This window comes from Cryptotermes secundus, unplaced genomic scaffold (genome assembly GCF_002891405.2).
Source record: "Cryptotermes secundus unplaced genomic scaffold, Csec_1.0 scaffold363, whole genome shotgun sequence".
In the NCBI taxonomy this organism is placed as follows: domain Eukaryota; kingdom Metazoa; phylum Arthropoda; class Insecta; order Blattodea; family Kalotermitidae; genus Cryptotermes; species Cryptotermes secundus.
In genome coordinates, this window is record NW_019737986.1 from 112,698 (window position 1) to 140,069 (window position 27,372).

The following is a 27,372-nucleotide window of genomic DNA, read 5'->3' on the forward strand; positions in this document are numbered from 1 at the left end:
AAATTTTCTTCATTCCTTAAAATAAGATAACCCATATTTTTAATGATAATAAAAGTAAAAAACATCACCTTGTAGTCAGGTACAACTTTCTGTGGCATCCTGTTCAAGTATAGAATGACACCCTTAAACATACGAAAAAATCAAAAGCAAAACTGTTATATGACATTTCAACGTAAGACAAAAACACTTAAAGGAGGCATCCAAAATAACTTCTGACAAGTCCATACTCTCTGCTCCAGCCACACTAAGCAAAAAGGCCACTCAAATATTTACTGCATGTAACTCACTGATAAATACAAATAATATACCTCTATTCTCAAAGCAAGTCCATCATTAGACTTGTTTGAGCCAACATCCATCATCCAACTCCAAATGAGGCGTAACCCATGGTAATCAAGGAACAAACGTCGACATGCCGGTTCACCACCCTGAAGCAACTTGAGCAGCTGAGCACGAGACTGAAGATCTTCTGCCCGAACCATTAAGCGACAGAGAGTAAGTGTGTGGGCACGATTCTTCAACCCTGACACACACAGCTTCTCTATCTCCTCCTCGAGCTGCGTGAACGTAAGAACAAGAGTCAATGTCAGTAAGAGCATCGGCACTGTAACTTGTCAACACAACCCTCATACTCACATCCATATCTTCCAAAAATTCTTTAACATCTCGTCTCCTTTCTTCTCTCTTCTTTTTAATTTCTTTTTCTTTTCTTTCTTTTCGATCACGCTTCTCCTTTTCTGGATCTTCCCCAATCCAACCACGACATAATGCACTCTCACAATGGCAACGCTGGGCTTCTTTTCTAAGATCATAACATAAAAGACATTACTAACAAATATAAAGTTTTTCATTTTTAAATATACACACAAAATAATCTAGAAGATAAATGTATTGTTACATTTACACCCACTGCTCGGCAACATGTTGGTAAATAAGTTCCCGAGAAGACAGATTCTTGGTAAACAGTCCATTGCTAGGTTACAAAACAATAGTTGAGGCTGCATTTTCTATGTGGTCTATGCCAAGCAACAGTAGAATAACAGTTATGCAATTTGTTTCTAAGCAATGGCTGGGTAAACACATTTTCGTGTATCGGACCATGCTGTTAAAGTGATGATGCCATCAACAACAGAGATGGTGTTTTCTGTTGGGTCTGTGCAAAGTGCTTATAGGAGAAGAGTGTGACAGAATTCACCAATTATCAACAGAACCTCCGTCGAGTGTAACAATATATATTCTTGTCACCATTTTCTCACATTTGCCTTACATGTTTCGGCTCACAANCATAGTCTTGAGTACCAAGGGACTCGGACCCGAGAAAGACTGCGTTGGCAAGGACCAGCAACATATACAAAAGACAGATTTGTCAGAGGTGGCACCCCACAGAAACAAGACTGTAACTGTCAAACAGTAATAAACATCTGGTCATGAGCCCCAGGAGGGTGCTCGACACCAAGACATACTGACTGACTGACTGGCCGTACTGGGCAATGTGACTTTGACTTTGAATTCATTTACGGGCAGTCAATCATAAGCTGGAGGAGTGAGTCCAGAAGAATTTTTAGTTGAGGTTCCAGAGTGACTGAAGGCAAAATAGCAAGAAGACTTCATAGTGATTTGAAGTCTTAATTTCTGTGTTGAGATCCGTTGCTAGGAGACAGCTAGTGAAGACTGGGAATCCTAGCGCATGTGCAACGGTGAACTGCGAAGTGTGTAAATCAGCGATAGCACTGTATTTACATGTGATTAAGAGAACTTGTAAGCAAGGTGATAATAAATAAATCCGATCACCCAAACTAGAACCCGTTATTTCTGTCATGCGTACCACCCTACACGGCATCTGGTGCCAGAAGTTGGTGGTTTGGATTGCACTGGATTCATTAGCAGTGGTTACGACAGAAAATATGTGACAGTATGCTTGTCCAATTACAAATGAAAGAGATCATAACATGAAGTTGTTTACTCCTATGTGTATATGAATTTTTGATCATAACATTCAAATATGGACTTCCATCTACTCACCCATATCGCTGAAACTGGTAGTCAAAAGTAATTTCTTCACCAACAGCAATATTCCTTTTACTGAAGAAACCAATTCGTAATTCTCCATTGACTGTCCACTACAGGAAAGATACAAAGAGTAATTACTGTGTCTCATTATTACGTAAGAAGTATAATTATAGCAGCACTGATCATGCTAAAATGCACAGCTCATTAGAAAGTCAGATTTATTTACTACTATGTAAACATGACCACTGATCACAACAATTTACACTTTTAATAAACAACTGACAGAATCAAATTGTTGATAAAATCTGTTAGTTTATTAAGATGTTATTTTTGCTACATGTTTCAGTCATTTATAACCATCATCAGGTGTTTATAAACAACATGCATCCACATTCATTACTGGACTATGTGTCACAATGGATGTGTTGCTAATGATCTTGTCATGTAAAAGTATTTACATAGGATTAGTGTTTAAACATGAGGTGGTAGCGGAAAGTTCCCAGACTGTTATTGTTTTCATACTACTGCTTTTTTGCCTTCATGTTTCATTTTGTCTGCAATGGATGGCATATACCATATATACCATATATGCGAGATGTTTCCTCTGGAGGCAAAACAATCCGGANAAATCAAGCAAAGTGCCTGCATCAAGTTTTGCTGAAGCTAGGTAAATCCACTGCCGAAAGCCTTGAACTGCTTCGTGAGGCATTTGGAGAACATTCTTTAGACGGATAGCAATTTCTGAATGGTATTCATGTTTCAGGACTGGCTGAGTATCAGCTGAAGATGACAAACATTCAGGGCTACCAAGCACCAGCAAAATGACAGAAAATGTTGAAAAAATTCCAGAACTCATCCATGACGACCATCACCGAACAATCCATCAAATTGCAGACACCACTGGAATCAGTTATGGAGTCTGCCAGGAAATCTTAACACAAAATGTGAAGGTGCTGCATTGCTCTCATTCATCATGAATAGCCCACCCACGTCTCTGAAAACCACAGTTTGTAACTAACAAAAACATGGTTATCATTCCCCATCATCCCCACTCGCCAGGTTTAACCCCCTGTGATGTCACTGTTTCCCAAATTGAAAATGAAATTGAAGGGATGACATTTTGAAATAGTGTCTGAGCCAAAGGGAATCACAAGTGATACTCAACAGCATTAAGGAAAATGACTTCCATGGTGGTTCTGAAACATGGAAAAAAATTATGGGAATCACTGTATACATTTCCAAGGAGACTATTTTGAAGGAGATGACAGCCAAAATTGAGTTAAGTTAAGACAGCATTTCTTTTTTGACCTAGTCCGGGAACTTTTCGATACACCTTGTATACAGAAATACTTGTCTAACATTAGTAAATATTATTAAAATTATTATTATTTCTCTTAAAATGATATATGTATGGGGGATACTACAATGTAAACATGTCCATCAATCACAACAATTTACACTTTTAATAAATGACAGACTCAAACTGGCAAAAAAATTGGTTAGTTTATCAAGATGTTATTTCTTATATGTTTTGGTCATTTACAATCCTCAGGCACTGTTTATAAACAGCTGATGATTCACCTAGTGGGGGGTGGAGTTCAGCTGGGTCCACTCGGCACGGTGGCCACTCATTGGCCTACTGTACCTGCCCCGGGTGATTATGATGATGGAGAATTTGGTGGAATGAAGATTGGCAGGGGAAACCGAAGTGCTTGGAGAATACCCGCCCTAACACCACTTTGTCCACCACAAATCCCACATGACCAGACATGGGATAAAACCCGGGCTGACGCAGTGGGAAGCCAGAAACTAACCGCTTGAGCTATGGTGTGGCCTACAACACCTGATGATGGTCATAAATAACCAAAACATGTAGCAAAAATAACATCTTAATAAACTAATTTTATCAATAATTTGAGCCTATCGGTTATTTATTAAAAGTGATTGTTGTGATCAACAGACACATTTATGTAGTAGTGACAACACACAAGATGAAAAACATACAAATTAAGATATATTTACATAATGACATTTATTTAATTTTCAGATTAAAATCTTTAAGATTAATTAACCTAAATACAAAACATTTATGCAATAGTTAAATAGCGGCTCTGGTATAGAAAACCAAGATTAACAGCTGTGGGGATCTGCTGCACTGACCACGTGACACCATCTATCCGTAAAAGTTGGCATTAACTTTGTCAACAAGCGGCGGTCGCTCAGCCAGTATAGTTCGCTTGCGGACTACAGATTATGGAGTTTGTTTTGTTGTTTGCAAAAGAAACTTTTGGTCCCTTAACACATTCTACTGTGAACACGAACCTCATGATACTATCCTCCTATGTGATTTTCCCTATGTTTTCCATCTCATTTATAAAACAAACAAACTTCAGTTTAGGTGATCTTGATTCAAATTACACAAAAATTCAGGATTATGCTTGTGTCATTCCAGGGAAAGATGTAGATATGACAACCATTCCTAATCCAGAACAAAACATGGGAAAGAGTTAATCATAATCCTGTCCTTCAGCAACAGCAAAGAACTAAATGCACTGATGTTACATAATCCCACTGCCATGATATACCACAGCTGTGCACACATAAACTGCATCTGAATTTAAAGATGATGAAAATAAAATCTAATTTATAAGCCTGTTTAAATTGCTTATCTCTCAAGTTCCAGTCAGATTTAAGTATCACTTAAATTTTAGAGACATTGGCCGTAGTGATTTTATGACAACCTGTGACACTGTATGCAGTAACCTACTGCTTGCTGGTCTCAGGAAGTCTACCGCACTAGTCCAAAGCCACCCATAGCAGTTGTGCCATCATTACAAATAGTCTGGGCTGCTGACAGTGAAGTAAAAAAAAAAAGTACCGGTATCCCTGTAACAGGCTGTGGAGGCCCATAGGGTTGTGAGATGTTGAGGTTCCCACATTTTCTAGACAATCGGCTCACAGATGGCGGCAAGGTTGTCAGCCCTACGTGGCGGCCACCCTTTACCCCCAAGAATATTCTAAGAATATTCCTGGTACTCATTTCTGTTAGAGGCTGAGTCAACCCCATGGCCATAGTGCAACTGGAAGGATTAGGTTAATTGAAAAAAAAAATCCAATTACTTCATCGGAACTCAAACCCACAACCTTGTAACATAGTGCCTCAACCAACTATGCTACCGTGTGCCCCACTCACAGTGAAGTATGGACACAAAATGTGCAAGCTACATCACAAACTTTAAGGTACTAGCAACCCAGTATGCTACAGAGGATGTGGGAGCCAGTATATAAAAAAACACAATTTCACATAAAATGAAGAGAAGTGAGGATGACCTACAGAGAGACTATCCCAAAAGAATGAAGAATAAAGTGAGGAAAGATATGATAACAATGATTAAATGAGAAAACTTCCATGAATAAGAAACTTTAGTTACATGTACATCTTTCATTAGCTAACATGCACCTCTGTTTACCCATCTGTATATGCATATTTATTGGTTTCTGTAAAGAGCATTTCTCTCATATGTTTGAGTATTAAAAAGCAATATCAAGCAGATGTCCTACATAACTGTGGCAATAATAAGCTAACTGCATGTCTGTTAAGTGTATGGCTTTTTACTTACAAATAATTAATACAAAGTTCTACAGATGTTAGACTTATGACTTAGACTTATGTTAGACTATGAGCTGGCATGCTCATTAATCCTGCAAAAAAGTCATCACAGGTTTCCTCTGTTCATTATTGAGGATGTCTATATTTAAACCACACAGTCATCACAAAGTCAGTACCATATCCTAACTACAGTAGTGACCGAATGCTACTAAAGTTCTTCTCTGTTTAAAAGTTCCCAACCCTGCACCCCCTCTACCAGTTCCCATTCAAGGATGAAAATGCACATCACTGTCATAACAATCCTGCATCCTTCAAAAGGACATCATTTTACATCCTGTTACTTCATGCAGTGTCATTCATACAGTCTTCTGCAAAACTGTTTACATATTTACTATTATTTAAACATCAACATTGATTCCCTTATTGAAATCAAGATAAATAAGATTTCCTAATCAACCAACACACACACACACCAAATATCTTGCCATCAAATCTATTCTGAATATAAACTGCACCTTAGTTTCACAGGAGGCAGATTCAAAGGGGAAGTATGGCTTGCATTCTACAAATACAACAACTTAATAAGCAATATAAGTGAGCTTACCTTCTGAGTTTCTGCATTAGGTTCACAGCTGTGGTTGATAAACCTTGAAATATTCCCCTTCATTGTGGCATCAATTATTGCATCTGACTTAAGAGCCATGAAATAGTAATGACGGTTTTTGTCCTTGGCATAGTCTTTTGCGCGACGACGGAATTCCTTTGGATCCAGCACTTCTCCAACATACTCCATTACAAATGTTCCCCTATTCAGAAAATAAATAAATAAATAAAAAATACAGTACACACTTATAAGAATATATATGTAACATCATGAGCAAAATAATGAAGGCTCAGAGGTCATAAACAAAAACGTTAACAGGGTAAAATATGAAAAAATCCTGTAGGAAACAGGGAAACTTACATGGGTAATTCCTGAAGAGCTTTCAAACCAAAACCTTTCTTCTCAGTCTTGAAAATCTCACATTTTGCATAGTCTTGTTTCTGAAATCGCCTGTTAGTACACCGTTCACCAACTGGACACCTTGAACCACTGGAAAAAATATTCAAAACACAACACAGTCTCTTAAAGGAAACTATCTAAATTATAAGGTATGCAGTCTACACAACAATATTCAGTATTTAAAAACAAAGAAGAAACTACCACATCAACGTTTGCTTTTATTATGTTTTTACAGATGCAACATGTTTCGCCCCTTACACCGGGTCATCATCAGGCATACAGTACTCCAGTTTGAGCTGCTGAATTTAAATTAATTATCATCTAATACGGATCCTTATTTGAAGAATTATATGATTATTAATTGCAATTCAACAGCTCAAACTGGAGCACTGTATGCCTGATGATGACCAGGTGTTAGGGCCAAAACAAGGCCACACCATAGCGCAAGTGGTTAGTCACTGTCTTCCCACCGTGGCAGCCCAGGTTCAATCCTCAGTCTGGTCAAGTGGGATTTGTGGTGGACAAAGTGGCGCTGGGGCGGGTTTTCACCGAGTACTTTGGTTTCCCCTGCCAATCTTCATTCCACCAAATTACCCATCATCATAATCACCCGGAGCAGGTACAATAGGCCAATCAGTGGCCGCCATGCCAAGTGGACCCAGTTGGAATCCACCCCCCACTAAGCGAATTTAATTTTTTTCGGTTCGAAACATGTTGCATCTGTAAAAACATATTAAAAGCAAATGCTGATGCAGTAGTGTTTTGAAGAGAGCAGTCTTCTGGGATGTGGCACTGTGTAGATATTGTGTTAACCGACATTTCGGAGGAATGTCGCCTCCATCTTCAGGGTAGATGGAAAAAAGAAAATCCACAAGTGAGGAACCAGCATGAGCAGGTTGTAGTTAGTCTGTTAGCACCTGCTCACGCTGGTTCCTCACTCGCAGATTTTCTTCTTTTTTCCTTCTACCCTGAAAATGGAGGCGATACAATCCTCCGAAACATCGGTTAACACAATATCTACACAGTGCCACATCCCAGAAGACTGCTTTCTTCATTGTCACCATCGTGAAAACCTCAAATCTTACGGTAGTGTCTCCTTTGTTTTTTAAATACTGAATATTGTTGTGTAGATGGCATACCTTATACTTTTGTATATCTTATTTATGACACATAACAGGATGCACAGCATTAAGATTGTCTAAATACATGTTCTACTTGTATATGCCTTTTCAATTAAATTTCTTTCACACCATAGAAGAATATTAACATTATTTTGCTGATTTCATCAGCTGTAAGACTAAATCAAAAGCTCCTAGTAACTTCAGACTAAAGTTTATGAGCTGTGGTGGAGAGAGGTAGCAGGTTTACATTTACTAGGGTGAATTAATGATGACATACACAGTAGAATGCATAGGAAGATAAGAATTATGAACAAGATTTTTGCATAATGTCTTGAAGGGAAGAAATCCATTGAGACAGTGACATGTAAAGAGGAGAATATTATTGAAGTTAGCCCTAAAGAAATAGGGTGTGGACTGAATTTCTGTAGCTATGTATGCAGACCAGTCTTATGCTAATGAATTTCCAGGTTTCATAAAGTCAGAGAGTTTCCTGGATGCCTAAAGAAGCAAGCAGCAAGTTCCTTCAACATTGTCATAACTAGAAAACAGACTACATGGCATCAGATCCCAGATGACTGCAGTCTTGAAAAGGAATGTACCAAAGACAAGAACATTTACCGTATTTACCCATGTATAGGCCGCACATTTTTTGCCAAAAATTCAAGAGGAAAACTGGGGTGCGGCTTATATTCGAAATCACATTTCATTTAAAAAAAAATATATATTCATAATTAGTAATAGAGGGTGTAATACTCCTGAAATAATATTCCAGGAAAATTATTTTTTCTATAATTTCTGTCTGAAAATTGTGCTGCAGCCTATACACGCACGTGGCCTATACATGCGTAAATACGGTATTTTTTAATGTGTACTTTTTGTATGTAGACACATTTCTGGGATGAATCGCTTTCAAGATACTGTATAGTTAACAGACCAAAAATAGTCTTGTAGCCAAATATTTTGTTGCAGATAAATGTATTTTTTTGTACCTGTGGCTCTTGCTTCTGCTTGGTGTACAGGAATGTTTGTCCTAAATACCTACAAGTCAGGTATAAGATAATGGGGTAGAATAAAAAGTAAAGACTGACATTATTTTTGCTTCAATAATGTTGAGCTGAACTTCTTTTTATACGGTTCCCTATTCCCTCTGTCACAAGTGGCCAGCAGAGATTTCTAGAACTCTACAAAGCCAACTCCCCAATGGCATGTGTAAAACTGGTCATCAGCCAAAACTGTAGCTGCCACTGGCTAAAGTGACAACCATACTTTTCAATCCCTTGTATACTGTATTTATGACAATATTCTCCAGCCTTATGACTGTGAATACAATATGCACAAGTTTCCCACTTATCTGCAAGTGCAATATTTTGTCAAAGCTTGTAACATGTGTGCATTCATTATTTGATGCCTAACATAAATCTGTGTAAAAATAATTAAGAGAAAAATCTTCCACCTTAGGAAAAGCAGCAGGTGATGATGGGAAGGAGGGGGGGATGAATTTAAGTGGGCAATTTTTTGCAGGAAACAAACAATTATTCTCTCCATAAAACTTTGTGCATTTATGCACAGGTTAATGTGACATGATAAAATGGTTATTATGAATTAAAAAGAATACTATTCCAGCACCTGCCTGAAACAACTAAGGAAAATGACAAAAAATCAGGATTGTACCTGGGTTTGATTTGTTTCATTCTGGTCCATCACACTAAAGTTGAACTTTGTGTACATTGTGTATTTCAGACATTATATGTGTATGTATATAATTTAACACCTATTGTAGTAGTAGTTTCCAGAAAAAGTACTGATGCCCTCTGAGGATGATCCGTAGGGATCGAAACATGTAAGGGTGATGAATTTTCAAGTGATAAAACTTAAATAGTCACACTGGACGGTGTTGTTTTTGTCTTTGTAACTGTATCTGGGCTTTGAATGAGATTTGAACCCCGACCAGAGATATACTGACAAATGTAATATCAGCACATGTCCTGTATGATTATTCCTCTTTATTTTCTCTTCAGAGATGTCAAATTGCGCAATACATTCAATAACAAAACACCTGATGTGACAGTAAGCTGCATTCAAGAAGCAAAAGAAAGGTGCATTCAACCCAGTTGCCTCTGGCAATAATTTCACTTTTATACAAAATGATGCTTCTAAAAAAGTTGGAACAATTACATTCATAATTAAACTAAATAAGAGAGATCACTGAAGGTTCAAGAATACTGACTTCCTTTGAGCATCACAAATTAGTCTTAACAGTAGTCTGACATCAATAGCTTTGTTACTTCCATTTAAATGCTAACACAGATGTATGCTTTACCTACGGGAAAAGTATACAAAATGCAAGATCTTATATGCCATGAAACTCCTCAGTACTTTGTTATTAATGGTGGAAATTTTCTGAATATATGTTAAACTAACAATAATAAATAGTTAATTGATCATTCATGTTTTAAAGGTCAAAAAAAAAAAAAGTAACGGTTGTCCCTGTGCTTAATTATACATCATGCCACGAAATGTATGGTCATTTTTAATATTGGCACTAGATAATAGTGGGTGGTCAGCTTCATCCCCTGGCCACCAACACTATGGAAGTGCCCCAAGTGCTCACTGAACAGGAGGCTGGGAGGGTCCCAAAGCCAGTTTAGACAGTGCTAAATAGAAAATCATCCTGCTTCTGCCAGGAATCGAACCCAGGTCATCCAGCCCTGGCTGTCACCATACTGATTGCCAATACTCAATGTTATTTTAAAGTATGGAAATTGGTAATGTTAGAAATATCTGTTTATTTTATTAATGGAACAAAATTATGTTACTGTTTATTTAATGACCATTTCAGTTTAGGAATCACATGGTCTGATGTGTAGCAGCTGGTGATGACATGAGAAATGTGAATTCTGAAATTATTCTTAACACAAATACACGAATTTACATGCTGTGGCTTCTTATTGAGAAATGGAGAAGAGTGGGGATCTTCCATGTCGGGGCACGCGGCATATATGGGAGACAAGAGAAACACATACAACATTTTAATCAGAAAATTCAATGAGAAATACTCATGATACCCAAAGTTAGGCGAGAGGATACTACTGAAATGAGTTATTTCTAGAAACTGGACAAGAGGGTGTGGACTGGGTTCATGTGGCATAGGATAGGGATCAATGGCAGGCGCTTGTAATCTTGGCAATGGGCCTTCACATTCTGTAAGAGGCAGGGAATATATTAACCAGCTGAATGATCATAAGCTTTTTAAAAAGAATTCTGTTCCACAGAATTAGTTGGGGTCTTTCGTATGGAACTAGTAAGCATGTGAAACTCCTGTCTGTCACGATTTAGCATTATCAATTTCAATGCATCCAATAAGCTGAAATAACACCCTTCTACTAGTATAAACAGTCACCAACACGGCAACAATTTCTATAATCTTCACCTCCATGATTTAGACTACAGTGCACTGGAAATGCATACCCCAGTATGCCATGTGACATATTCTTTTCCATATCAACTTTCGGCTCTGAGTAAATGTACAAGGACTGGGTTGTGGTGGTGGTGGTGGTGGTTGGAGGAGGAGGAGGAGGAGGAGGAGAGAGGTAGAGAGCTTAGAAATTGCTGAGATTATGGATGCCTTTTACACCATTCCCTTGGGATATTAGCAGAATGTAAGACTATTGTCTTCTGAGATGTGATGCTGTGTAATCTGGAGGACAATTACCTCTGCTTCAGAGAAATGTGTAGCCTTCATCTCATGGTAGAAAATTGACAGTCAAGAAACCTCTTCTACCTAGAAGATGGAGGCAGACAGTGCTACAAAATGTCAGCAGTGACCTACAGAAGCCCATGACATCATATCTCACTAGCCGGTAATCTTATGTAACTTTCATGAGAATTTCAAACCTCACAGAGCACAAAGGAATTCCATTTATCACTGATCTGGTTACTAAATTATTTACACACACATTTCTGTGATTAAGAGGGTGCAAAATGAATCTGAAACCATTTCTCATATGTTCTAAAAGAAATAGTATTAATGCACCAGCCTTGCATCAGCAACTAAATTAATGTAGTCTGTATAATGACATTAAAGTATTACATCATCCTTCAGAAGAATGATATACATTCACAAGAATCAAGTATTTTGAATACATCTGAACAAATTCCAAAGGAGAATGCAAGCTACAAAAAGCAAAATTAAGTACATCAGGCCTCTTGCCCTGTACTTAAGATGTTATTCATTCTCTTGCAAAGAAAACATTTCCCCTTTAAAAGAATTTACTACAATTACATATTAGAGAGAAAACTATTCATAACTAACACATTTAGCAAAGGTGGATGGGTGAAAGGAAGTTGATGTAATAAAATTCTTATTACATTTTATTACTAGCACAGACAATTCTGCGGACAGAGCACATCTACCCTCCCCTAGTTTATATTGATCTTTGGACTCCGCTTTCCCCCAAGTCAGCTCTCCCACTCTACTAGCCATGGAAATCAATATGACAGCGTGACAAGCAGGGCCAGCTGCAGGAGCTGCTCCCACTGCTGTGAGATGAGCCCTCACTTCTGCATCACAAGTCTGCAACCATGGCATTCATTATGACAGGTAAAAATAATTTCACATTAGAGTTACCTCCACAAGTTATGTCATTTATACTTAAAAGAAGATAAGTGAAATTACACAGTTGCACTCAAGCCTGAATGCCTCTTACTTCAATTTCTCCAAACCAAATGTATTGACAAGAATGACACCTACATAGTTTCTCAGCTTATGAATCTCAGACAATATTTTCTGTTCTAAAGCAAGATATAAAATTTGATATACTGGACCCCATTTGTTGTATGCTTCTCTACCTGAAAAAATATATCAAACTTGATGGATACAGTTCTTCAAAATACAGAACAGTTATATCTGTTAAATAGTTTCCCATTTCAAAATAACAGTATTAGGTAATGCTGAATTATCACTTTTTTCAATATTCTGGACTGATATTTATTTGTCTTTGTAGGATAACTGTAAAGCACATAAATGTCAGTAGCAGTACTCATGGCATGTACCTCGTAAGATACACACTCTGTATATTAAGATTCTTACAAGATTTCAGCCCTATCAGTCATGCATAGTCTCTGGAATATGCACTATCATAGCATTTTTTAGCCCTTTATCTTACATTTGTAATTCAAAAGTATGTACATTCATTTTTCTTTCCAAGTTCCCTTTAAATCTTCTTTCCCAGTCTCCTAAATCTTACGAGTTACCATTATTCATACAGGACACTATTTGCCCTACTGTATGAACATGCATGCATTTGTGTCAGATATTAACCATTTCTCATCAGCCTACTTCTTCACACTGCAAAACATGCTCCGCCTTTGCAGATAACACATGCATCATTAGAAATTGCATTATAAATGGATATCACTTAAAACTGCAGGTTGGTTTAAAAAAAGTGTAATTTTTTACAAAACTACAGCATCAAACTCATCAAAATCATCTTAATCTGTGGATGGCAAAGGACTTCATAAAGTCAAGTTTCATATTTCAAAAGGTTAAAAAAAATAAATAAATAAATAAATTTTTCTGTTATCATAAAATAAAGCATAGGTTTAACAAATTCTACAGCAGAGCCCTTCTTGACAACTAACAGCTGCTCAATTAATCATGAAATTCCCTAATTTTATCGGACCCAAAGGTTCATTACTATTTTCAGCTCTAGCTGGTTTGCTTGCGGATTTCTTCTTGTCTTCTACTCTGAAGATGGAGGCGATATGTTCGTCTGAAACATCAGTTAACACAATTTCTACATGGCGCCACATCCCAGAGGACAGCTTTCTTCATAGTCACCACTGTGAAAACCTCAAATCTTACATAGTTCCTGTTTCCCAACACAATTAGGTCCCGCTGAACAGTACTCATATTGAGGCCCAACATTTTATCATTGCACCACTCAAAGACACATCTCCACTCTCAATATAAACCACACTAGAACCTATTTTCTTAAGATCCATTTAATATGGTATTATCATACCATCCGTGAGATTCTGCTACCAAATATGCATATGTACCTTGTGTCCCTGGGCAGCCTATGTATGTAACCTACCTAGCCTCTGTCCCTGGGCAGCCTATGAATGTAACCTACCTAGCCTCTGTCCCTGGGCAGCCTATGTATGTAACCTACCTAGCCTCTGTCCCTGGGCAGCCTATGTATGTAACCTACCTAGCCTCTGTTAAGTTTAACTCTTCAACGACACAGGGCATTTAATTCCTATTCACTCCTTGGGACAGAGACAATATTTAAACATTTTAAATGGTAAATGCAACATTTAACTTAAAGTGTAATAAAATTGGAAAAACTGGAGGTTTGTCTTTCTAATTTTCACACTACATTCACAAATGTATATAGAATCGCTGTATTGTTACACACTGCTTTAAAATTATTTTGGGGCACAGTAAGCCTATAAAAATTAGGAATAATAGTATCATATTATCTTAGAAATTCAGCTGGGTGTGTTAGTCATGAAAACATTCCACACAGAGTCTCACATCATGTGTGTCACACCAGTATACAGTTTTTGGCACACAACAAGCCCTTTTTGTGCTCTTGAGTTCTTCACAATTGGTAGAATTTTGCTTATAAAATTTCTTTCTCTTTGACGGGACATTCTTTGTCTGACGATTGTTGACCTGGCACTTTGTCTTCTACGGCATTAGCATATTTCACAGTGAATCCGTCAATTAACTGACTTCTGATTGACAAATGATCTATTCTTTTCATTGTGTTATTCCTACATATTATCATCGCATTCAGAAATTTTCTTTTTGCACCTCATAGTTTTGCATATTCTCCCAATGGATGTTCATGCTTTTCTCGATTCAGTCATCGGCCACAGAACTGAGAAAATCACAAACATCCATTTTTGGTGTTAAGTTCCAAATCTCATAAAACTCTGTTCTGATTCGGTTTGAAGTAAATATATCCTCCACTGGTCGTGACAGAACACAGGTTGTCACTTCGCTGCTCAAACCGGACTGCATGATATGTATTTATAGAACAAAGAGGAAATACAGGAGTACCATTCATATACTGAAGTGCTTATCGTTTGCTACATAGCAGTCATAGCACACTTCTTAGAGTCAACATCACGTCTCAAAGTCGTAGATTCTCCACGTCTTCTCGTGGTTACAAATTTCAATCTAAAAGCAGCACTGGTCACAATATGCCTCAAGACAATCGACTTTTCATTTGATCAGCATGCATGACAGCACACATTACTGATATAATATATTTAGTTCATTAGAATTCCCCTAGGGGGCGGAGATAGATTTGTATGGTAATAAGTGCACCAAGTGTTGAAGTAGAAAACTTTTTCAAAGAATTCAAATGTATTACAACTCCCACAGGAAGTTCAAATTGGGACAAAGAATATACAAAATTATAGCCAGAAATTTCCTCTTTAATTTCATACCAAAAGAATTACTTTACATGAAAAACCGCAGTTCAAAATATGAGCTGAAACTTAAGCGCTACACTGCACTTGCCAGGTATGGACTTTAGCTACATGTGACAGAAGCCGCTGGCGTGCCATGCATGGACTACGGCGCTGAAGGGTTAAGCAAATCTGATCATACAATATACTCCTTTCCCTTATTGCACAGCTGTTAATTAACTTTCTCATGCCCAGCAACACTTCTGTCATCTTACCCTGCAGCTCAACCATTTTCTACAGCACACTAGTAGTCTGTAGCATTTCACAATAAAGAAATGATTACATGCTCTTCCCATATGTCCAAAGAACTGCAAAAGATAGCTATGTGCTCCCTTTTTTTTATTGCTAGTGGGGTGGGACTAAGTCCCTTGTACTGCGGCCACTCCTGGCCTATTGTACCAGCCCCAGATGATAGGTGAGGGTGGAGCAACTGGTGGAATGAAGATTGGCAAGGGAAACCAAAGTACTTAGAAAAAACCTGCCCCACCGCCACTTTGTCCACCACAGATCCAACTTGACCAAACCCAGGATCGAACCCAGGCCGTCACGATGGAAGCCAGTGACTAACTGCTTGAGTTATGGCGCAGCACTATGTGCTCCCTTACACACATATGACAAAATCAGAAGCTCAAACTGTGTTATGAAGGTGACATATTTTGCCTTGTCATGGTGTGTTGCTATCTGACCTATGCTGGGTACGGCAGTCTAGACAATGAACTCCTAAATGTCTGAACTCAGATGCAGGAACCACGTGTTAACACTCTGCTTGGTCTTAGGTTCACACACTATACTTGCATTTTTTTTAAACACTTCAATTTTTGTAAGATTTGAGGCTTTCATGGTGGTGACTATGAAAAAAACGGTCTTCTGGGATGTGGCACCGTGTACATATTGTGTTAACCAATATTTCGGAGGAACGTATCGCCTCCATCTTCAGAGTAGAAGACAAGAAGAAATCCATGAGGGAATTAGTGTGAGATGGTGCAACAGACACATCTGCACCTGCTCACACTGGTTTGCTCATGGATTTCTTCTTATCTTCTACCCTGAAGACGGAGGCGATACATTCCTCCGAAACATAAAGTATCATAAAGTACTGAGCCTTCTTTTTCCTGCGTAAACCAATGAAGTGCGGAAGGCTCCCTTCGGTGGAGATGTGGAGGGGACATTCATGTGCAGTCGTGAATTTTTTCCCGCCCGCAGAAAGCATCAGGCGCTGGCAGTTGGCCTATGAGTGAGGACGTGTAGTGAGCACTCATCGGATTCCAGTAAGGTGTAAAATGGCGGGACAACATGAGCAGCGATATTGCATCAAAATTTGCCAAAAGCTTGGTGATACCCAAGTGGAAACCATTCGCAAGATTCAACAGGCTTTCGGGGACGATGCCATGAGCAACTCATGGATAAAGGAGTGGTACAACCGCTTCAAAGATGGCCGCACATCAGTGGACAGCGAACCGCGTTCAGGCAGACCCTCAACAAGCCGAAATGAGAATGTCATTGAGCAAGTGCAGACTTTGGTCATGGAGGACCATTGTATCACAGTCCGAGAACTTGCGAATGAGATAGGGATAAGCACTGGATCAGTACATTCAATTTTGACCGAGGATTTGGGCATGAGGAGAGTGTCCGCGAAATTTGTACCGAAACTGCGCATCTGATTTAGACTTTCGTCACCAAACACAACATCCCTGTGGTTCGTCAGGCTCTCTACTCCCCCAACATGGCTCCGTGTGACTTTTGGCTATTTCCCAAGCTGAAAATGCTGCTGAAAGGAACCCAATTTGAGTCAAGAGAAGACATCATGCAGAATGTGACGGCCCAGCTGATCACCATTCCAAAAGACGCGTTCCAGAAGTGTTTCCAACAATGGTGGAAGCGCTGGGAGAAGTGTGTGCATTACCAAGGAGACTACTTTGAAGGGGATTAGGGTTTTGTACCTCCAAATCAATAAATGTATTTCTGCCGACCAAAGGTTCAATACTTTTTGAACACACTATATATACGTTGCCACATCCCAAAAGACTGCTTTCTTCACTTTAATTTTTGTTCCCTTTCACAGTGAACTTAAACTATACACCTATAAAAGCACTTACGAAACCTACAGTTTTCCATAATGCAGTCTTCATTTCTGTACAAAACAAACAAAAAGATTATGATTCTTAATTGAATTGCATACATCTATTAAACTGAGATTTATCACATCATTATGAATCAAATTCCATGTATGAGGGTAAATCAGAAACTATCTTGAATCAATTCTGGTTACTGTTACTAGGGCACCAATTGCCTCATTGCTGAATGCACAAGCATCCACAAGCACAGAACCTCCCTATCACTGTAGTGGCTTATTTGACCTTCACAATTCAGCTTTCAGTGACTGAATTTCTGTAGACATGAAAGTGTGAGAGGTCCAGAAATTCACAAAAGACTATCAAGAGTGTATGGTCACAGTAGTTTGACAGAAATAGATTGACCTGTTCAAAACTTGCCAAACAAGTGTCAACGACAAAGAACAAGTAGGGTGCTCAACCATACCGCTTACAAAACAAGAGAGTGACTAAATCTGCATGCTAAGTCTTGAGAAAAGAAATGTGCCAATGACATGGCAAACCAAATGTGGATCAGTCACAGTTCTGCTTATGAAAGCATCCACCACTTCAGGTCCATAAAGCTTGTGCAGATGGAACCGCACTGGCATTTCTGTTTTGACTTCTGTAACCACCCTGTAAACAAGTATCATGAAGAACGTGGCAGCTTCGTGAGTTGCAATGGCACTGATAACAAAACATGGATCCACCATTACAAACGAGTGCAGATATGAGGAGTATGGAGAGAAAATGCCTGATGTTGCCTCCTTAAAAGAATTTCAAAACCCAACCAATATTGGGAAAAGTTCTGCTCACAATGTTCTAGAATTCGCATCCAACAATCCTTGAATATTATCAGGAAGGGGGTGTGAAGATAAATAGTGCATGTTACAGTGGGATGCTTCATGACAAGCTAAAGCTGGTGGCTCAGAGTAAACGAGAGAAACTGTCAAAAGGTTTTTATCCTGGTGGAATACATTGCTCATTTCCACACTGCTGCCCACTTCTGAAATACACGAACAGCTATAAGTAAACTCACTCACTCATGGGCCTGAGCCCTTCTTGAGAAGCTGCTCAAAAACTTCCCAGGATTTCATGTAACCTGTAGGTTCATTACCATGTTCACAAGAGCCCTCCACTGGTCCCTATCCTGAGCCAGATCAATCCAATCTATACCATCCCATTCTCTCTCTCTTAAGATCCATTTTAATATTGTTCACCCACCTACGTCTTGGTCTTCCCAATGGTCTCCTTCCTTCCAGATTTTCCATCAATTTCCTATACGCATTCCTCCTCTCCCCCATTCGTGCTACATGCCCAGCCCATCTCATCCTCCTTGACTTGATCATTCTAATTATACTTGGAGAAGAGTAAAAGTTATGAAGCTCCACATTACGCAGTTTTCTCCAACCTCCTGTCACTTCATCTCTCTTCGGTTCAAATATTCTCCTCAACACCCTGTTCTCAAACACCCTCAGTCTATGTTCCAACCTTAATGTCAGAGACCAAGTTTCACACCCATACTGAACCACAGGCAAAATTAGAGATTTTATATTCTAATTTTTATGTTTCTAGACAGCAGACAAGACGAAAGGTTCTGACCTGAACAGTAGCAAACATTATCCGAGTTCTATCTCCTCTTAATTTCCTCCTGAGTCAGGTTATGATCTGTTATCGTTGTTCCCAAATATCTGAACTGTGCCACATTTTCAAAACATCTATTTCCTATCTTTATGTCATAATTTTGCCCTGCATTTTGGTGACGAGACAGCGCCATATACTTAGTTTTCTCTTGGTTTACTTCTAGACCATTATATTTACTTGCCTCAATTAAAGTTTGTGCGTTTTTCTTTATGGTATCTACATTATCACCCAGTAGAATCACATCATCGGTATAGGCCAACAACTGACATGTCCCATTTAATTTCAGTCCCACCTGGTTTCCCTGGACCTTCATAATGGCATATCCTAAAGCAAAGTTGAAAAGGAGTGGCGATAAAGCATCTCCTTGTTTTAGACCATTCTGGATAGGAAATTTATCAGACAAATATTTACCCACACGGACTTTACTATACGTTTCGTTTAAACACATTTCAGTCAACCTAACTAGTTTCATGGGTATCTCAAACTCTATCAGAATATTGTACAATACTTCCCTCCTAACTGAACCATAGGCTTTCTTGAAGTCTATGAATAGCTGATGTACTGTCTCATCGTACTCCCATTTTTTCTCCAATATCTGACGAATGCAAAAGATCTGATCTGTAGTTGATCTGTTATGTCGAAACCCACACTGATGATCCCCAATAATTTCATCTATATATGGACTTAACCTTGAGAGAAGAATATTGAATAAAATTTTGTATGAAGTTGATAGCAGTGATATCCCACGATAATTACTGCAATATAAGTACAGTATGATTAAAATTAGGATTAAATTCCATCAAATGCAACAAAATTTTTAATGAAAAATAAAGTCTATGCATGTTTTTGCCAATGATGGCCATCATCAGAAGGTGACCAACATTTTAAAGGAAATGTTTCGCATGTATTACAGGCATGTGTCTTTTAAAGGATAAAACACTAGCATTTAAAATGTTCTTTAAAGTAACAAGAATTTTCGACTGAATGGAATACTGCTGTGAAGCCCCAGTGATTGTCATGTTCCTTCACAGTAGTTATCTGAACTGCGTTGATTGTGTGTGGGGGATGTTTGGTGACCAGTTCATTAAACCACATCCTACACAGCACCACAACCCCACTCACATGACACACAGGGCCAACACAATTCAGATGACCATCACAGCAAAATTCCATTCAATCAAAAATTCTATTACTTCTAAAAAAACATGTTCCAAATAACAGTGTTTTAACCCTTACAAGACAACACATACATGTGAAGCACTTCCTTTAAAGCACTGGTCATCTTTGGTCAATGGCCATCTTTGGCCAAAACATGTATAGGCTTTATTTTATTATTTAAAAAAAAAAAGGAACAATATTGCATTTGATGGAATTTAATCTTAATTTTACTTAAGCTATATGATGCAATGGTCAGGAGCAATGTCTATCATAAAAGAAAGAGCAGCTATGCTTTGAATCCTAGAACATCCACAACACAGCCCTAACCTTGCTCTTTCAGATGTTCATCTATCTCGACCCTCTGAAGATGCTTCAAAACAAAACTGTTCTGCCAGCAACCATACACTGAAGGATACAGTGTATACATGGCTGGCCAACAGCAGAAAACTCTTTTTTCCAATGACATATATACACTCATGCAACACTAGACTACGTGTATTGAAAAACAAGGAAATTACTTCATGCAATGTTGAGTTACAGTATATACCTGTTGTGTCAATTTTAATAAATAAATTGATACTTCTTTATTTATCCTCATACCACTGCTCCCAGACATACATGTGTCTTATCAGCAACCTATTAGCCAACCTTCAAGCATTTGAAGATGCTATGTCAAATGATGACTGACAATTCAGTCTTACTTCACAGAAAATGTTTATCCACAGCTAACAGCCCATAGCAAGACACAGTGTTCATGTCACTGAAACGATAAACTGCACTACCTATATTTCTTTCACAAATCTGTTGTTGTTGTTGTTGTGTTAACATAATAAAATATGTCATATTATCACTGAAGAAACATTATATAAAAAGCAATTAATGGCTGATACCAAATGCACTGAATGATTATCACTGAAACGAAAATATGCTCCATACACACTTCGTTTCTATTAAAACAAATATGAGAACTACATATCTAATACAGTGATATTTCCTGTGACACAGTGATGTAGGGTTTTGAATTTGCATTATTCAGGGAATCCTCTAAAACAGATAACAGAATTCCTAGTTATCCCTAAAATAAGACAGCATCATTACGTCTTTACTGTTGCCAAGAAAACTAATTTTTCACTTACAAGTATCAGCCAGTACTAAAATGTTCTTCTTCAAAGCCATCTAACATATGTTATATACAAATTGTGTGTATGAAGCATCATTCTGAACGTAGAAAAGGACTAATACAGAAAGCTGTAACTACAGAAACAAACCTCCTTGAGTGTATGATAATTATTCATCTGATTGATAAATTCTTAGTTGTTATGGAATCTAGAGCCCCCTGTGAACATGGTAATAATCCTGCAGGTTCTGGAACAAGCAGGGAATTTACTGGCTGGCTGAATGACTGTTAGTTTCTCAAGAAAAACTGTGCTCCATGTAGTTCGATATGAATTCATGGAACCTAAGCACCTGATCACTGTTTTCACAACCTTTGGCCAGTGAACTCTTCTCTAACCAGTTCACTCTCTACAATCTGTTTCTCTAGGGTCCATTTTAACAATATACTTCTATCTACACCGATGGTTCCCTGGTTGCCTCAATGTATGAAAACTACAAGCCAAAACTCTTACGCACTTCTTTTAGAATCACGTGTTCTACACATCTCCTAACTTGTAGCAACTGATCATGATGTACGTTCCTCCATTCTCCTACGTAAACTCTTACAATCAAATTTATTGCTGCATTATATTCTCTAATACTTTTAATTTGTCCTCCTTGTACTCTGGAAACATCGTTACAAGATTCTGTAGTGAAGAGCATTATCCATTTCCTCAGTTTCTTTTCTTAATATCAGTGTCAATATTACTTCTTTAATTTTCATTTTATGCATCCTGTTGTGTTATTATATACAATTTCTTTATTAAAGTCCGTCAAAACACAACAATAGCCTTGACCTTTATACTGTTGTGTTGTGACGGACTTAATAAAGAAACTGTATTACTTCTTTATGTTACTGTTACTGAAAACGACTTACATGCCACATTTTCAAAGAATTTTTTATTGCATTGATTTTGTCCTATAACCAGACAAGACACAGACATATACTTAGTTTTATGCCTAATAATTTTAGTGCTTACATCAGCATAGTAGGCTTACCATTCAATCATAAGCAGACGATTGAGGCAATCTTCACCACAACCCATTTCTCCACGAGCAATTTCATCTTTGGTTAGGAAACAATCACAAACCATGCGCTTTGCTTCTTTGCTTGTAGTTCTAAAATAAATAAATAAATAAGTACTTCATATATTCAATCCCGAGATATGAGAAATGAACAAATTCCATATTTAAATAGAATGATATGTTGTCAATATGCTTCCCCATAATGAAAACTGACTATGGAAATGCTACAAAATAGCTCTAGCAAATATCAAACGGAAAACTCACCTCTCGGTTAGATATTCATTTTCAATCAGTCTGTCAAAATTGCGGAGTCGCTCTTCCATCTCCTTATCCTCCCTCTCTTTCCTATCGCTACGGTTGTCCTTCCTGGCTGCATCACCTGAAATTGCTTGCTCCAAAGGTGCGACTGCTATGCTAGCAATGAGAGACTGAACTGCGAGATTTGGAATAGCAGAAGCTGCAGGCTGAGGTGATAAACTTGGTGCAACTGGGATCATGGGTCTGGGTGAGAGACTAGGCGTTGGTGGTGTGGCAGCAAACTCACTGTCACTACTTCGATTGCTTACCATCTCCAATTCACTAGATCTCCTCCACCGAGACTTCACTTTCACTGGTTTACAACTGTCAACATCATATCCTGAAATGGTTGGAGTTACCAAACCATGCATTGTAGCTGGTGAGCTTATTGGTACAGGAATTTTTGTGACACCAGCGTTTTCTTTGTCAGACTGTGTATCAGTACCAGAACAACAATCCAAACTGTCCCTTCCTTCATATGTTTTAGCTTCACTGCCTTCCTTCTCATATAATGTCGCTGATGTTTCTATAGTGTCACTTCTGTTCTGCGCCCTCTGTTTCATTATGCCAATTGAGCGTATTCGACTGCTACGTCGGACTCCAGAACTGCAGTTAGAACTACTTTCTGAACCTGTTGTATCTGTGCTTCCACTTCGACTGCGAAATGCTGGCACCTGCTTTCTTTCTGTTTCATCTTCATTACATCTAAGAGCCAAGTGCTGATCCTCTGAAACTTCTCGCATGTGCAGAAGACTATTCTCTTCTGCTTGAACCTTTCTGTTTACTTCTGAGGTCTCAACTACTGATTCTAATTTGACTTCACTTTGAGATTTATGTAAATCGTTTCTTTCAGCAATTACTTTACTGTCTTTATTGAATTCAACACCTAAATCCAAACGTATCTGATCCGTTTCTAATTCATTCAGTTCATTCAAACCCAATCCTATTTCAGTCTCATATTCTGTTTTCATTCTTACATCCACTAAATTAATGTCATTATTTCCAATGTAACACTTATTGTCTTTCAATATTTTAACTATATTTTGATTCATACTGATTTGAATATCTCTGAATACTTGCTTATTTTCTTGACTATTTTCTTCTATAAATGCAACACTTCCTACATTTTCACAATTCCCAGTGTCACTCTCTTCTTTAATATTTGTTATTTGTCTGTTTGGTACTTGTAAGATCACTGTTTGTTGATCTGCTTTCACACATTTTATAATATCCACAACATTCTCAGAATCAACAGGCTTCAACACCCTTCTGTCATTCTGCATGTCCATCTCCACACCTCTTACTGACACCTGACTACCCTGGCTGCAGTCTTCAACTCCCCTTAGCGTTCCTTGACTATCTTCATTGCCAAATATTAGCATCTCTTGTATTTGGTGACTCATATTCTTTTCAGTGTCCTGTGTACTGCTAAACTCCACTAACCTATGATGAGATAACACATCTCCCACATCCATCAACTCCTGGTTGTACCGACTGCTATAGTCACCTTCTCTTACAAGTATCACATGTCCAGCTTGACTACTGAATTCACTATTCCTCACTTCAATCATGTTACTGTAATCACTCTCTTGACTATCCGCTTCCTCAACCATCAGGTTATCTTGACTTCTTGTGTCTTCCAATTCTACTTCCATCCCTTCACACACAACAGTCTCTTCCACAACTTCTTCTTCCCACACTACAGGTACTTCTTGCGCTTCAGCCATATCCATCGCCTGTTGTTCTATCACCACTTCTTCCACACTAACCTCTCCATGACTCTCAAGCACCTGTGGTGTCTCTGTCTCAGTCTCATGAGTAGCCACCTTCTCCAATGCTGCAACACAATTTTGTGGTTCCTGGATATCTCCAGGCTCAAGCATGTGTCTGAACTTTCTGAATTTTTTGTGCACCAATGGAACATGTTGAGGTGATGCATTTATTTTAAAAACAGTTAATGGGGGTGGCTCACCAAGACTTGGATCTGTAGGGCACATTTCAATGGGGGTGTGACATGACAAAGGAGTCAGATTATCATCTTGGCTTACACAAGACTCTTCTGACTCATTTGTGCTTGAAGGCAACAGGGATCCATTGAGCCTTTCCTCTGACAGACCATTGCTCTTCCTAGAAGCCTTGGCTTGTGACTTAGATGCTGCCTTGCTGCTTCCAGCCCCCTTCCTTCTGCGGGCCATGACTCCTGCTACCGGGATCACCATACATCCAGCAACAACCTTACAAACTATAAGGGTCACTTCACATGATGCTACATCCTGAGATGTCTATACCTGAAATTCAATTAATTGCATTTGCTATGAAATTCCGATTATTTGTCATTTTTAAAAAATGTGGTTCCATGTAAACAATGAAACCAGTTTCTATACACATTGTTGGCAGCTCATCTATACAAAATTAAAACAATGTAATCAAGTACAACCTGTTTCATAAGCCGTACGGACACCACGTGTTCATACATGACAGAATAACATGCATCCATATTACTGTACCTCACTCAGAGCAAAGTGTACTAACAACAGAACCAGTAATGCCACTGTTCTGTAACAAATGGTCAATCAAAGTATATCTTAAGTCAGTATAATATATGTCTAACAAACAACCAGACTGAAGTTTTCTTTATGTGCTGGATCATGTGACTGCCACATTCAGCAGTTTTCTTGTCAGTAATTTGGGATTTGGTTTGTTTTGTGGTTGAAATACCTCTTTTATTACTATTGTCATGGTGATCTGTTTGCAAATAATTTTGGTGATAAAAGTGTTACAACAGGGAGGCAACAGTAACTGAGAAACATGACACTGGCATTTACAACACATACCTCTAACTGTATGAAGATGTAAAAATGAGTAAAAGAATAAAGGCTTTCATGTAGAGTAACTGGATTCAAGACAGATGGGGAAATTCTACAAGCATTAAAAGAGGAAGTCATCCATCAACTTCAAGAACTGACTCAAACAGAAAAAATGACTGAAATGGTAAGAAATGATTGCTAACTTACTGGAACACAGCATGTCTTAATATGAACAGAGCCTGAAAAAAATGTAAATTCCAAAACCTAGGGTCTATTTCATGCTGATGTCCATCTCTGATTAGAGTATCCACTATGAATTTCAACCTCCCAAAACAACCAACCAACCAACCAACCAACCATTAACCTTTCTACATTCTGGAATACTCACAGCAGTGCATTCATCAAGACCAAATTTTTTAGCTGGGCAAGTGGATTTTGTGCCATGGCTATGCACTTTCCCATGTCATATTTTCAGCACAGAAACTTTGGACCAAAGAAACAAATTCAAGTGCTTGAACATCCACTATATTCACCCGATTCAGGATTATGCTACTTCTTGGGTTCCCAAAACTAAAAATCCCCTTCAAAGGGTCACATCTTGAATCCTCTTGCTGATATTCAAATGTGACAACAGTACTGAAAGGATAAATTTGATTTGTACTGAAAGGACTTTTGGAAGATGACTTCCAGTAAGGAACAGACACTGAAATGTATTTAGTGAGATGGCAACAACTACTATCCTCAAATGAAAAGAAGGCAAGGTAATTACCAAGGTCTGTCCACATGTACAGTGCAAGCTGAAAACTTTGGCATGATTTTTAACACTGTCACTGGTCAAAAGATATGATACTAAGAATCTGTAGATATGGCATAAACATGGACCTTGGTAAGAGCTACAAATGTTGCATAAAACACTTTTCCAATCTATTCAATGTGATATAAAAAGTTAATTTAATATATAACTGTTAATTTAAATAAAGTGATGAAAGATAATTGTTTATGGTAAGTGACTGGCTATGGGCAGACTTCATTCCCAGTATATGAGAGATTTCTCAAAGAGCAGCCAAAGTACAAATTTGACCACTCACCCTCATAAACTGATGGGTCCAAGAATGTGCAGAGCTTTACCTCCACTCCCCTAAAACACCTTCATGATGTGGTGGCTGGGCACAGATTAAACTTCTTTAGATAAAGTAAATTATCAGACTTAATGGACAATAATGACCAAACTCTCAAGTTACTAGAATGTTCCATACAAAAATGTCATTACAATTATAAAAAAAAGCTTCATGAAATAAAAGTCAAGGCATGTCATGCTCACAATGGTATTCTTTTCTTAGCTTACATACACAGCAAGGTAAAACTGGAGAGCAAGGTGAACATTTACAGACTGTGAAGTGCTTCATAACTGATAAAATATCTGTGCATGTCAATTCTACACCAAAATATTTAAAGCAATTAGCATATGTAACAAGTACATCCTTGGCTTAAAGTGCATGCCAAGCTTAGCAGTTATGCAATATGAATGTTTATTATTCCTCAATCCTCTCTGATCATGCTTCACACACAATGAACTAAGTACTATATTAAAGCATCTGGCACTACTACATCCCTACTCTTCCACTACAGTGAAATAAAATTACATGATGGCACTACCAAAGACTACAGAATTTAATAGTTCCCACTCATACTCCTCACAAGGCATTAAAGCTAAGCTGAGCTGGTCTTGTTGAGACAAGTCCCAGTTTTTATACCCTGTCCCAGGATCTTAGCCAGTTAATTAGGAACTGACAAAATATCCTGGATTTCAACTTTAAATCATTCAAACTTGAACCCCAAGGGAGACACATAATCTGAAAGCGTTACACAGCGTTTCACTGCACACTGTCATCAGGAAGAACACAAGCAAACTAAACACACAGTAGTTCACAATGCAGTCAGTACTTAGATTTTACATGGCATAAAATTG

The 27,372-nt window shown here is 38.2% G+C and overlaps 1 protein-coding gene across 2 annotated transcripts in view; it reads right to left on the reverse strand.

Annotated features, from left to right (window-relative positions):
- Positions 1–27,372, reverse strand: part of LOC111870608 (probable histone-lysine N-methyltransferase CG1716) — a 64,726-nt gene that overhangs the window by 33,683 nt on the left and 3,671 nt on the right. For both annotated transcript variants that reach the window (XM_023863030.2, XM_023863031.2), the window contains exons 2-8: positions 22,564–24,884; positions 22,273–22,392; positions 6,585–6,713; positions 6,225–6,426; positions 2,023–2,120; positions 637–802; positions 309–557 (exon numbers count right to left, since the gene is read on the reverse strand). In XM_023863030.2, coding sequence (XP_023718798.1) covers positions 309–557; positions 637–802; positions 2,023–2,120; positions 6,225–6,426; positions 6,585–6,713; positions 22,273–22,392; positions 22,564–24,815 — 3,216 coding nt within the window. In that variant the 5' untranslated portion in view covers positions 24,816–24,884. The remainder of the gene's footprint in view (positions 1–308; positions 558–636; positions 803–2,022; positions 2,121–6,224; positions 6,427–6,584; positions 6,714–22,272; positions 22,393–22,563; positions 24,885–27,372) is intronic.